This window comes from Pavona decussata, unplaced genomic scaffold, assembly GCF_977016875.1.
Source record: "Pavona decussata unplaced genomic scaffold, jaPavDecu1.1 SCAFFOLD_280, whole genome shotgun sequence".
NCBI classification, from domain to species: domain Eukaryota; kingdom Metazoa; phylum Cnidaria; class Anthozoa; order Scleractinia; family Agariciidae; genus Pavona; species Pavona decussata.
In genome coordinates this window covers 895829-910283 of record NW_028145681.1, presented here as the reverse complement: position 1 = coordinate 910283, position 14455 = coordinate 895829, and the positions used below count along the sequence as shown (strand labels likewise).

At 38.8% G+C, this 14455-nt stretch overlaps 1 protein-coding gene across 1 annotated transcript; it reads right to left on the bottom strand.

The window, feature by feature from the left end:
* Positions 1-520: 520 nt before the first annotated feature.
* On the bottom strand, positions 521-12753 carry LOC146455340 (uncharacterized). Its single transcript, XM_085094460.1, has 11 exons — positions 12561-12753; positions 7850-10518; positions 7167-7228; positions 6873-7015; positions 6246-6315; positions 5589-5632; positions 4751-4939; positions 3958-4075; positions 3234-3585; positions 2321-2367; positions 521-1296 (listed from the first exon to the last, which is right to left on the bottom strand). Coding segments are annotated over exons 1-11 (3762 nt in total). The 5' UTR covers positions 12628-12753; the 3' UTR covers positions 521-1295.
* Positions 12754-14455: the final 1702 nt, after the last annotated feature.

Here is a 14455-nt window from a genome sequence, read left to right as displayed (position 1 = left end):
ATTATAATTGCGAAGTTATGGAGTGGGGCGGGGGGCGAACCCCCCACTTCCCCGGTCCCGGAAGACAAAAAAAGCCCGGTCAAACACTAAGTGTTTCTTTGGTTCACTAAATGTTGCCAGAACACTAAGAGTAAAATATCAAATGACTCTCAAACGGAGAAAAAGCCATAATCAGTTTTTATCGATCCTTTTTTTTATTTTTTATTTTGGAAAGTCCTTAAGGAATGGGAAAAAAGGCCCAGTTTTGGCCATACGAAGCCAAAGGCAAATTTATAACTTCACAAAACCATTGAATATGCCTTTTTTTAAGTTTTTTCCTCCCATTAAATCGATTAAAAATATCGATTAACCTAACGCTGGCCATGGGCTATTTTGAACTACCACCATCCGATACACAACGGATTTGAAAAATTATTTCCGGGCCCGAGAATTCTGTGGGAGTTTTGACATGTTTGAGAAACGGACCCGACCCGAATATGTTAATGTTGAAACCCTTTCTTGGTCAAGACTAGAAAACGGATGAGACAGAATTACTGCATTTATTACTGAAACGTTTTGAAGGGGCAAAACTGATATTTAACTACTGTAACAGTAAACTACGCACGTGCAGTATTATCAAACAATGGAACTTTCGAGCGGTTATCGAATTTAACAGGAGCATCCAACGAGAAATTGTGTTTCCAGTTCGTTCGTTCCACTGAAATGAGCGTTGGGTTCCCCTGATTTAAAACAAGCAAAAAAATTACCAGTTCTTACAGGTTGCCCCCACTGTGACAGTCATACTTGCTATCAGACTCAATAGCATCGCTCTTAGGTAGGTCGCTTGCTTCACTTAGAGGGACAAAAATGAAATCGATGGCAGACTTTATAGACTCCCAGTTGGCTTATACATTTGGTTATTTTTACTCAGTTTTACCGAGCTTGTTAGCTATCACCGGGACATGCAGGTATCTCAGCCCGCGTGCTAAAGAAAGAGCGCCAAGCACTCTATCACGTGAGAGTTAACAGCGAAATTGTTACGAAGTAATGTTACAAAAGTATCCTTGTTTTATATACAATACAAATAATTTTTAAAGTCACTTAAACTGTAAAAATTTAACTATTAAATACGTTTAAAGTCGCTATCTGCGATCATGACTATTTCTTAATTAAAGCAATATCACCGATAGAAATACGGTACGTAGTATACACGCAGATTCAGCGAATTGCAATTCCACCGTTCCAAAGTGGTTTTAATATTATTACAAACTTAAATTAAAATACTTTATTGTGGCAGCTTGACCACAGTGAGGGAATCTGAAAAATAGAAATAAAATGATTTTAATATTTATTCAAGCTGCTCTCAGTGCAGACTCTAACTTACTCTAATAATTGTTGTTAACAAATGTAAATTATTCTGTCGTAATTTGTTCTACTGATGGGTCAAAGTTTGAAGGCAGTAAATTAAATCTAAGAGAAATTTTAAATAACATCACTCTTTTCTGTTGTTCCAGTCCTCAGAGACGGCGATCCTTTTGGTCAGCATTTGCAACCCATTAGGCTCGTTTACGATACAAAGCAGGTCCCTCCTGATACAAAGTGTTGATCACTCCCTTGGCTTTAAGCAGGAGGTACCAAGACTCTAAGAAGACTCTGATCACATTTTCAGGTTTCTCTTTACTTGACTCGATAAACTGCTTGTTACAACAGAGAACTGAAAACCTTCATCTAACTCTGAGGACTGAAAACTAACACTAACAACAAGCTCGACTGTTCGCAATTTAAAATACTCTAATTTCTAAACATGTTTGGGTTAACTGACTGCGGGAACTTACAGAATCTTGTTTACTACTCAACTAAGAAAACCCAGATAAAACTACAAGGCCACACATTAAAATAGCAGGTATCCAATGAAAATCTTGGAAAGACTAGAATTTACACGGTGGTCCAAGCCAAGGTCAGCAAGAATTGCCAAGCATGTCTATTTCGAGAGCTATTGTTAAAATACCAAAATAATCCACCAACTAGACGAAGATACTTATAAACTACCTAACATTCGCGAAAGATAACCTAGACCTTGACCTAGACCTTGAGTCATCAGATTCAATAATCAGAATCATCCGATTCAGGCTCCCAAATGAGGTATAGGGCGAAGAGAAAAATCGAACTAGCTGACCGCGCTCGACTCGCTCGGCTCGCTTCGTTCTCATTCGCTCTCCGTTCTCTTCGCCATATGCTCCACTTTGAAAGCCTGTTCACCGGCCATTCCCAGTTTATTTTTGCGTACTTTACTACCATCGATAAGTATCCCACGTATGCTTCGTACATTTATCGTACTTACCACAATTCAGTTGTAGGAAGTACTTTTTCTCCTTGTATTGTTATGCCCTGCAGAAAAAGCACATTTTAATTAACGAATGTTTGTTAGTCCGAGAGTTTTCTATAATTACTTTACGGAGGGGCAAATATGTCATACAAAGTAAAAAATAAGGCCAGCTAGGATTTTCGGAAAGCCAACAGCAGCTCGTAAATTTGGACAATAAGACTCTGTTGCGAAAAAAACTGCCATTATTGTTTTGTATTTGAAAGCTTTTTCGAATGTTTTGTTGCTTTGCATTAGATAACCTCGTCCTTAACTTCCAGTTCTGTTGCACATGTCTCGTGCACTCTGGTGAGCACTCAAACTGCACAGTTTGATTATTTGATAATTAACAATAGTTCATGCTAATGCTTTTTCTCGAATGACCAATCGCCCTAGGTGAATATTCTTTCTTTCGAGACCAAAACGGGGTGATTATATGAAGGTGCGATTATTTCTACGTTTCCTTAAAATGTAGACTTAGATAATGGACTAATGGCCCGCAGGTGCTTGCAGAATGTCGAAAATGAGTGAACTTAGGAATATAGCATTAGTATATCGTAATACAACCAACTGAAACTCCAAAAACAATGCAACTGACTACATAAATGACATCCTACGATAGCGAATGCAGTAGTGTTGGTGACACAGACTATCCTATATATAAAAGGAGTTAGGGATTTCTATAATTTTGGTGAGGGAAGAAGACGCTGAGGAGGCAATAAAATGAGAGGACGATTATTTGAGACAACTATGACAGTATTTTATCATTTTGCTTGACCGTATCTGCTGCTCGTGCAGTCATGTCGAGTTTTGACTGTCGTTAAATTACAACCTTATATTATACAAAATATCTTGCCTGAATAGTACATTACATACAATATAAACAACTTGCCTCCGGCTTATCTTCAGGAATTTGAGCCGTCTCTGTTGGTCCATTTTTGTCTTCTTGATTTTTGTCGCTGGCCGTAGATATGGCAGACATCTTCCTTGAATTATACGATAATTCGGACTTGTTGTCTTGCTCATCGGGGTAGATATTAGGCCGTATCAGATGGGACTGCTTCAAAAACAACAGCAGCTGTGCCTTGTATATGTCGTTGTCATCATCGTCATTATCTCCAATAAATTCAGGATTTGATTGCCCTTTAAGGGAGGTCTTGGGCACTGTTTTGTCCTCGTATATCACTTCTAGCGGTATCATGGTATTGTGGCCATTGCTGTACGCGTTTTTGGAGCTTGACATTCTGAGCGGAGGGGAACAAAAATGCAACGTAAACTTGGGTGACTACAAAGCTCAGCACCGATCAAGCCTCTATATTCAATTGCAATTGCTTATGCGCGGATACACGTCTCTCCTCTTAGCTTGGAAGCAGGACAATATATGATGAATATACCTAATGTACAAAAACATTTCAGCCAATACCTAGAAGGTCTGTTCGACTACCGTTGGAGAGATTTTACAAAGCAGTTCGGTTTTAAGCCCTGTAACCTATCGCTTCCCTATCGCATTAACTCAATTTTTATGCATGTATTTTAATTAGTCTCTCCATCTCAAACCTCTCCGAAATTTGTCTCGGCTGTATGATATTTTTTGAGAATAATTCAATTATATTTACCCATTTCTTTGATCGGCTTGTTTTCTTCGTCTTCTCAAAAAGCAGAGAACGATCAAGATGAGAATGAGTAGGAAAACACCACAGGATACCCCAATGGCGATCCAGATCTCAGTTGAAACTAAAAAAACACAAGTCATTCATTATACATCAGGCAGTGGCGCTGAGACGTTTGAAAAAAGTGACACGATCTTTGAAGCCGACCTGGATTAACTTAATCCAGTATGCATGTTTACGAGCCATTTTGAATTCCAATTTTGATAACGTCGTAGGATTCCTCTCAATTTGATTTAAACTATTCTAACTGTGCTGTTAAAAATAAACAAATAAACATCAGTGATGAAGAGAGAAACGTTTAATTTTAAGCCTTAATCCACGAGAAAAGAAAGGAAAAGAAAGACAGATAGGAGATGGGCTAATAAATGGGAAGGAGGAGATAAACCTAGCAAATGATAAGGTTTCTGATTTTCAGACTCCCTATCATCATCATCATCATCATCATCATCATCATCATCATCATCATCATTATCCACATCGTCGTCGATATCGTCACCATCATGATCATCAGTCCTTCTCACCCACAAAAGAGCATAGGACCTCCACCCTTGTCCATCAACAGTCCTATTCACCCATGCATTCCTCGCAATGAAAAGAAAACTTGCTTTGTCCAGATGTCAGTAGTATGCAAGACAGCTTTTGCTGAACATTAAGTTATCAACATCAGGTTAAGAGATAATTATTTCTACACAAGAGCAAAATTAACCACACTGCATAATTAATTCATGTAAATCCCTACTTGGACAGCGGACATCGACATTGCAATCGACGTACTCTACATCTCTCCCCAGTTCCTTGCAGTCTTTTCCGCCATTTTGTGGTGAGGGGTCGGTACAAGTGCGGCTTCGGCTTCTTTGTCCCCCTCCACATGTTTTGCTGCACTTGCTGAAATCTGACCACTGAGTATAGTTTCCGTTTACTGCAATTACTAAAATAGAAAAAACATACCAATTAGAGATTACACGCTGCGGTTTTGCATACGATTTCAGTTTTGTTCACTTTCTTGGTTGGCAACGGTCGTCTTCTATTGAAAAATGGCGGCTCATTGCATTCTGTACGTTTCAGTTATGATTTTTCTTTCGAATGCAGAAATCAAAAGTGTATATCGCTTTGATAATTTTATCATGCTAATGTATCAGTAGTCAATTCCAACAGTGTCTAGGCCCCGGGGCATTAGCCCTGCATTTTCAACATTGTCCGTCCCGGGGTCGGACATTAGTCTCACAGGGGCATTGACGACTCCTTCGTTTTCACCTAGCAATACTGTAGCTTTGAAATCTTTTCAATGATAAGTTCATCTGAAACGACAAAGGGGACATAAACGCGATGGTAGATCCACCAAACAAACGGTCACTCCGAGACTTAGTTTGTTGTGAAAAAGCTTTTATACAAAGGTAAGCACAGAAGCGAAGGAATCAACGTCTTTTTAACTAAGCCGGGGGACTTTTAACCAGCTCGTTTGTCCCGGCCGTGGGGCATTTCCCAGTTTGTTTTCAAAAACTGGTTATGCTCAAGGGTCCGGCGGGAGTAGATGAGCACTCTATAGATCTTGGAATTGACTGATGTATAAAACTGACCTGCTTTTTGAGCACATCTTGATCCCACAAATCCAGTGGAACACCTTGATGATGAGAAGAAAAAAAAAGCATTTCTTGTTTTTATTAACAAACATAGTTTAAAAGTCCACCTTTCACACACTCAAGGATATCTTGAACCCCTGACAAAAGCAGTGTCAGGGGTTCAATGCTTTTACTGTTTTAGTAAAAGCATTGTAATAAATGCTGCCGAGTCATGTTTCGACTCTGATGTTGCAAGAGAGAAAGATGGTGGTTAATTTGAGAATTTTTCAGTGAGAAAATATATCGAATATATATATATGGCGGCCTCCGTGTTCTCTATTTTACATTCGATTTGATAAATTATTCGTAATGTATTCATTGATGATTACCGACAGTCCTTTTAGAAAATAAAAATCCAAATCCATGAAAGTGGAATACGTATGGCCTTTGCTTGCGCTATGTTAAGAGAAAAGACTTTCTGAACGTAAATGACGAATATAGTACGCGTAATGTGCACTTTTTATCGCGTCAACGCTTGTTTTTTGTTCGACATTCAGATTTGTTGTTCGCAGGGCCACTCAGACAATTCCCTATATAATGTAAGTCCCCTCAACCAACCAATCACAAGGAGGAAAGAAAGCAGTCACTCCAGAAAAACAGACATTTTTCACTAACCTGCAAGTCGCCCCATCATCACCGTCGTTACAACTGCCTGAATTCAAACAGAATCCGAGAGTACATGTCTCTAAAATATAAACAATCAAACTAAATCAGCGGAAATAAGACGTAACCGCCATTTTTTCAGGGAAAATGACTGATCCAGAAAACCCGTCACAATCAATTCGCTCAGACGAAGAGCTAAGTAATGCTCGAAGCGTCAGCTTCAATTAACTCAACAACTCTGTTGATAAGACCAAACATTCGATTCCACTCCCTCACCGACGCATCCCACAGTTTCTTTAGAAACTAACCCCCTTATCAAAATGCTGAGTAACACTATTGTAAACAGTCAAATTACAACCAAAGCGAGCTTAAAAGTACGTGTTCTCAAGATACCCTAGTAAAGGAATCGGCAAATTAAAGTTAAGTGCATAAGACACGTTGTTCGGATCTGAACATGTGAAATGAGAACAACAAACAGTTCAGCTATATTGTGAAAGTAGCGTCAAATAGTTACAGCCCCACTGGTTTCATGAATCCAGGAACGTTTGTCTTTACAAGCGAGGTGTAAATGTTAGTCGACGTTTTTTGGGCCATTCTGTCATTTGTCCTTTCTCTCTCAGCTTGCCAAAAGATACTCACCTCTGGCGATAATTTTGCCAAAAATAAATCCCTCGTCGTTGTTAGTACCGTTGCTTCTAATCAGCGTTTGTTTGAAATCTTGTGCGGTGGCGTTGGAGGAGTTGCTGACCAGCAATTCTAAGTCAACCTTCACGCTTCCGTTGCTAAACAGAAAGGCAAAAGTGAAAATCAGTCATGTTTCTGAATAAATGTCCACCTAGCAACATTAGAAACGAAACGTTTCGTTTAATCCTGAATACCTACATTTGATATCTTTCAGAAGACTAGCATAAGTTACTTTCATTTGATACAAACCTGAATTGAAGAATTTTAATTTCCTCCAGGCCTTCCACTGCTGAATTAAACAATTTCCAAAGCTAAGGTACAATAGAAAGAAAATATAAAGTTAAAAGAACGACGCCATCACGCAACCAAAGCGTCATTCCATCTTTTAGTTTGTTTAAGCTTGTTTGTTTACGTAAATAAATAAATAAATAAATAAACGAATGAATGAATGAATAAATAAATAGATAAAATAAAGTATTAAATAAAATTACTATTAAAGATTTACTACGCCTTTTCGTAGCAATCATATGATATATGAGAATGATGCATTATTCAGTGAGTGACACAGGCATACTTAGAGAAAGGAAATCTGAGTGCTCCTTCCGATTACTCGTTCGGATGTTTTACCACTGAGCTACAGGAGACTCGTGGGAGCTAAGGGCATTAAACTAGGTTCATGAGACAAACACTCCTGCATACTGCTAGGATTTTAATATCAAATATCAATAATATACTCAACCATGAAATGGAAATAATTTAAGCAACTATAGATTCTACTATGCATCTTTCTTGAACACTCTTTAATGAGACTTATACTCAGTTTCTCGTATGGATGGATAAATAAGAGGAGTGGTTGAATAATACTTGGGGTATGATATGTGTTCTGTTCCGACCTAACGTAATCCTAAAGTAAAATGATATGAAATATTTACCGTAGAATTTACTCTTTGAGACAAGTTCATAAACCGGGCTGAACTCTCATTTGACAAGTCGCTGTGGAAGTCTTCATTTAACAATGAAAAATTTAGTTTGATAATTCTTGTTGCGTCTGAAGCACTGGGCTGGTAATGTGTCACTGATGACGATGCAGAACTCATTACAGTTTGTTGGGAGATTTCGCTAAACGTGATAGAGGCGATAGCCTGATGAGTTGTTTGCGACGTTAAGTTAACTGTACTTGAATTGTCAAGCAAAGAAACTTGGGGAGTTTGATGCTGTGAGGAAACGTTCCTTGAAATTGTAGAAAATGTTGAGAGCACCGATGATATCGCTAGCAACTCTGATGAAGTGACGGCTGTTAAGCTTGCAGGTGACAATCTTGACGATGATAAATGCTGTGTTGTTGGCAGTGGTGAAGATGGTGGCCATTGAAATAATGATGTTGATGACGAGGATTGTGGTAATGATGATATTGATGGTGGTGACGATGATAGCAAAGGCGATTGCGATGATGATTGCTCCGATGTTAATGAGGTGTTTGATGGTGATTCAAATGGCGTTGCCGCTGCTGCTGATGTTGTTGTTGGAGTTGATGATGATGTTGGTGACGTTGATGGTAAGGATGATGATTGTGACGGTAATGGCGGTGACAGTGATGGCGATGGCCGTGAATTCAGTCTTGTTGCCAGTGATGACAGTGTTGGCAATTGAAATAATGATGGCGATGGTCTGGATGGCAATGATAAGGATGAAGATGGCACTGGTGACGGTGACGATGATAGTAAGAGCGATTGTGATGATGATGGCTGTGATATTAATGAGGATTGTGATGATGCTTCTGATGGTGCTGATGATGATGGTGATGGCAATGATGAGGGAGATGATGATGTTGATGGTGACGGAGATGGTAAAGACAATGGTAATAATGACGAAAGCAGTGACAATGATGATGATGATGACGATGTTGACGGCAATGATGGTTGTCGTGATTTTAATGATGATGACATTGATGCTGTTGAAGATGGCGGTATTGATGGGAATGAGTTTGATAACTCTGATGACATCATAAGGTTTAATGAAGTTGTTCTAATCGAAGATGGTTGAAAGGATAGCGACGACTCCAAAGGGGATGATGCAGTGGATATTGAGAAAGAATTTTGCGTTGGCGGCATTGATGATAACAGTGTCGATGAAGTCAAGGAGGAAAATGTCTCTGGCACTGTCAACCTTAGCGATGAATTCACAGCTAGATCAATGCTTTGAGATTCACTTGAAGAAACAGTTGTTGATTTCAACATCAAACTTGTCAGAGAATTGACAAATTCACTGGCAGACAACAAGCCTTGTGTAGAATTGAACATCGATGATGTAACAACAGTTTCCGAAGGAAAAGGACCCTCATTTGAGTGTAGTGTCACAGACGTCGATTGGCTTAGTGCTACTCCAGCGTTCGATGTTCTGTGCAAAGTAGATGACGCTTCGATAAACACAACAGGTGAAGTTTGGTATTTGGAGCTTTGCATCATGGTTGGTGTCAAAGTTACTGATTCGTTTGAAACAGAAAAGTAAGACACAATGGTTTCAAATCGCGATATACTTGGATGTGTTTTACTAGTGGAACTATCCAGTGTTATAGAAGAAGAAGTAAGAGTTGTCATTGACAGAGTTTGCACTGCAAGAGAACTTGGTGTTGGAGTTTTGTTGATCGGGCTGTCTACTGTGGCCGATGTCAAAATTATTACAGTGAAACGAGAAGAGTCTGAATTCAATGATGTTGAATATGTAGTGATTGAGCCTCCAGGAGTAAACGATGACTTGTTAAGTGGCGTTATAGTTTCAGTTGATACATTGTTTACACCTGTCGAAAAACTGCTCGATTGTGTGAAACTTGTAAAACTACTGTCAAATGATGGCGAAGAAGGCATCAGCGTTGAACCATTAACAATGGCTTCAGATGTCCAACGAGTGTGAAATGTGGTATAGTTTGGAGAAGCCACCACGATTGAAGTAATCGATGAACAATTTCCTGTACTAGAGAACGATGATAAAACAATTAAAGTTCCACAAGTCTTGCTGAAATTTGATAAGCTGGGGAAAACGGGCTTCGTTGAATTTTTACCAAAGATCTTGACTTTTCGTTTCGTTGTGGAGAGTTTTTTCCATCTTAAAGTGATGAGTAATAAAATTTCTAAGTAAACTATCAGAATAAAAAAGTCTGCAAACTTTTCCCACAAGTCGACATTTAAAGACATAAACAGACTTGCTGGATTAGACTTTGAAGGAAAAGAGTATTTATCTGGTGTATTGAGTACACCAACACATTCAGAGCAAGAATGTGGTGTGAAAGTTTTGCAAGCTGACCTTTTCCTTGCTATGCCGAACATACGGAAGCATTTGTTGCCCACTTCAAATAGTTCAGAGAAGGCTAATGCATGTGAGTCAGTAAATGCTCCAATTGCTGCTCTTAAAGTTGATTGCAAGTATTTTTCTTCATTGATAAATGAAGGCAAATATATGTCCCCGGAACTATTTGTAGATGATAGGTCTTCCTCAAGCTCCTGAGAAGCCTTGAAAATGTTGTTTGGTATCTTGGTGGGACTGGGTCTGGTTGACTCGTGATCAACTAACAGTTTAATAGGTAGGAAGCTTGAACGTTCGTCTTCTGAAAGGAAAAAAAATTACAGCGCACACATTTAATATACTTAATAGGGGCTTCTGATTTGACTACGAGTACGAGATTGAGTACGACGGTACAACTTTTCATTCCTAACTTGCGTCGTTTAACTGCTTGTCAAACCAATCGTGTTTCTAGGATCTCTGCATCTGCTGGTAAACAATTGGGGACGTGACTGATTTGATCTGAAGGGCCCTAATATCATATCATTGCTTACTAAGAGAGAAATTGAGAGCAGCAAGTCACGCAACGCTAGCCGTTACCGATTTGGCCCGGACTCAGTTTAAATCCATATTTTCCGCCACACGGGAATTGAGGTTCTTGCATTGTGACTATCGTGCCGCAAAGAAAATGAACTTTTCGAATTCTACCGTATCTGTGTGTGTGTGAAGTACCTCCATGTAATGTGGCTATGTCAGTAATGTTTCACGTTTCAATCCGACGAGAATAGCTAGCTACAATTGTAGCATCTATATGAGTTCGCTTTTTTTCCAGTACGAGAAACAGTTTCAAGGTAGGAAGCTAATAAAACACCACCTTTCAAAGTGGTCACTTCTGAAAGAGCTTGTTGCTGTTGCTGTTGTTATCATCGATCATCTGTCGAAGGGATTTCTACTACTAAGGTATTTTCGATTGTAATGACACTAAAATATTAAGAAATTTCACAAAAACCAATTTTTTCGACCAGCTCTTTAGGTAATGGCCTACTCATTCTGGGAATTGCTGAAGACCGAGAGTTAAGAAAGCTATCAGCGGCGCGAACACTGAGGTTGAATGGCATAATTTGCATTTTGTACCTGATAACAGACAATAAATAAATCATGGAGATCTCTCTGTCTATACTTTCGTCCTAAAACCAGTCGCGGTTTGTTTCTATTTCCTTCTTCATTCGTTTCTTCTCCGCGACGCATACACTGTCTCGCCAGTGGGGAAAATTATCTCATGCCGATTTTCGTAATTAATCGACGCGATTATAACGAGGCCATATAAACTGAGATAAAATGACGACTTATTAGACACTGTGCACGGTTCTACCGTGATGCAAATTATTTTTATTTGACGTCAATGTCGTCGGAAAGAGGATGCTCCATAAATAAGGTAAGACACTAAATTTGAACATGACGAAAAATTTAAACAATTTAGCATGCGCAACTAAAGTTGTCAAACCTTTAAAAGACTTAAATATAGTAAATACAAGACGTTGAAATGAAAAACAAATAAAATCAAACACAACCATGAAATAAAGAAAAAGATTTGCATAGCCTACGCGGTCTTTTGAACTTCATGTCAGGATTAAAAACAAACAAGTTGGCGCTAATTTTCGTTTCGCGGGCGTTATTAGAAGATAAAAAATGAATACGAAATAGAAGACTGCCTCGGACACAATTAACACCAGCTTAAAATGGGTGAAGATGGACGCATATCAGTCGGATAGTAAATATTGAAGCCTTGAGATTCTGCACATAACACAGAAAATCATTACTGGGACGGAAGTCGAAACAGAAAAGCAAAGACCTTGGCTCAGGTTTCGTACGTAGAAAGGTACAACTTAGTTGCGAAACTGTGGATGGAAATTCATTTTTTGGCAGCTAAATAAAATATGCTAATGCAGGTTCATTACAATTTTTGAACTAGAGAGTGTTTTTTGTGCTTTAATTCTGCATATTCTATTAAACTAACTAATATTAAAGAAAGCTTCCATTCTTGTTTATCAAGTTGTAGAGCCGGTGATATTATTGGTTGCTAATCTTCGTTTTCTAAAAGATCTTTTCAATGAAAGCGAAACATCGGACAAATCTTCACTCCCTTGTCTTGCTGTGATGAAAGAATTTTAACATATCATCGTTTGGATTTCAGCAGCAGCGTCACTTAAAATTAAATTCATTTACATTGTTTTCACAACAAAAATCTCGATCGTGCCGCGCAGTTCTATAGCACTGGAGATCTCTATTTCTATTTGTGCAAGTACAACAGACACTAAGCATACCTTGAAGCCACAAACCTACTGTATAGTTAGGTTAAAATCTTACCTTTAAATAGCGGTATCAAATAAAACAGGGCAAAACAATACAGCAAATCCAGCCTCGATTTTCCCATTATACTAGTGCTTAAACGTTTGGTAATTGCGGAACAACATAGACGACATTTTTGTAATTATGCTTCTACATAGAGATGCGTGTCCACCAATTGGTTCAGCGGTTTGTAGTGTGTATCTATTCTGGTTTGCTATTTGATTGATGGCAGCTCCATTAGCAACCACAACAACAGGTGACGACAGGTACCAGTCACCATGGAGACAACCCGCGATATTCACACATCTACCTGCTAGTAAGGAACCAAATGTAGTGCTTCTAACCTAATTTAACAAGGAGGAAAACGTAAGCTTTGTGATTTAAAATAAGGACTTCAATATTTTTCCTTTGGCGTAGAATGTTTTTAATGCTGTTGTGACACCTGCATATCCATCAGACTCTTTAGCGAGACGTAAAACAAAGAATGTTATTTCGCGCTGTTTCTAGGATTTATTTAAAACATAAACTAAAAACGTGAGACCAATGAAGTGAAGAGAAAAGTAATTAGCTGAAGGATATTTTTTCTAAAGACCCCTTTTAAGACATTTTTAATTGGCGAGGAACTTATATCATCCATCAATTCCTTTGTGTTTTCGCCCGCTATTTTGTTATTTTGCGGCCTTGCAGTGTTACGGGGAAAGTTCCAACTAATTCCAGATACTTTGAATTATTATGTATAGCTCAATCACCGGCAAACATAAGAGACTTAATAACAGCTCGATCAGCCATCATCTTTGCGACTGGCCACGAGTTTCATCTGTTGTTTTGAATGCATTCAAGCTCGTTAAAAAGTTTGACTCTAGCTGATTCTCAGGTATAAATTTAAGAGGATTAAAACCAGATACAGATGTCCACCGAGAGAATAAAAAGGATGGGGGTCAAATTAGTATTAGTAGAGTTGGAAACTATGGATTTGTGCGCAATGTAAACTGAAATAATCAGAGTTGGGAATTTTGATAGTTTCTCGTAGAAATCGATTGAGATCAACTCTTAGCGATTCCTCAGTATGAATATGAATCAAACGATACAGAAACCGGATGAGGAAGTCGATCACGGAGTAAAAGGATTGCATCAGGGTCGACAAATAGGGTGGGAAGCACACTCGAATATGATGAAATAAATAAAAATAATTGTTAATTTTCGTCTCTTCTCAGAGAAATCACTGAATTGAGAAGGTTCAAGCCCAATGTTGATGGTAAGATGAGGGAGATTCAAGCTGTAGCTCTTCACTTTTTTCGAGTATCATTCCGGGCCCTTTCACACGCATTAAAGCCAAATACGCTTTCGCCGACAGCATACCAACCTTTTGCTTTGCGGCAAAAGCAGCTTATTCTTTTCAACCTCTCCGCTAGGATGCCGCCGATAAGTCGCACTGAAGTGCACTTGAAGTACCCAGTGTGATCTCCCTGTTTTTGTAAGGATCTAAGTGACGGTTCAAGTGCACTTGAGTCTTCAGGGTGAACTCAATTTTCAATATATTGCCAATCGGTCACTCGGCGGCAAAATGCTCCTTTCATTAGAAGTTGTTTCAATCAGTTTCACCACTCGAAGGAGAAATGTCTCTCTAATGGCGTCCTAAATGTCCTCTTCTTAGAATATTTGTTCAAAGAAAAAAATTAAAACAACAACAAGGCAAATAAAAATCACGAGACAGAGAAATTGATTTCGCTTCCCCCACCCCACTTCCCACGGTCACATATACTTGTTCGCCTCCGGGCCAACACAGGAGAGACGTAGTATTTTCACCTCATATAGTTCTTAGCTTTTCATATCCAGCTTTGATCGATTTTAATCTCAATACCAAGCCCTATCCAACCTTTTTTGGAAACATCGAAAATACATACAACCTTAGA

Bases quoted from the DNA above. Each gene is read 5' to 3' on its own strand.
- LOC146455340 (XM_085094460.1), bottom strand. From the start codon at position 12,627: ATGGGAAAATCGAGGCTGGATTTGCTGTATTGTTTTGCCCTGTTTTAT. The intron at 10,519-12,560 runs GTAAGATTTTAA...TTTTCCTTTCAG, and splicing joins TTTGATACCGCTATTTAAAG to AAGACGAACGTTCAAGCTTC. The intron at 4,940-5,588 runs GTCAGTTTTATA...TTTCTATTTTAG, and splicing joins AAGATGTGCTCAAAAAGCAG to TAATTGCAGTAAACGGAAAC.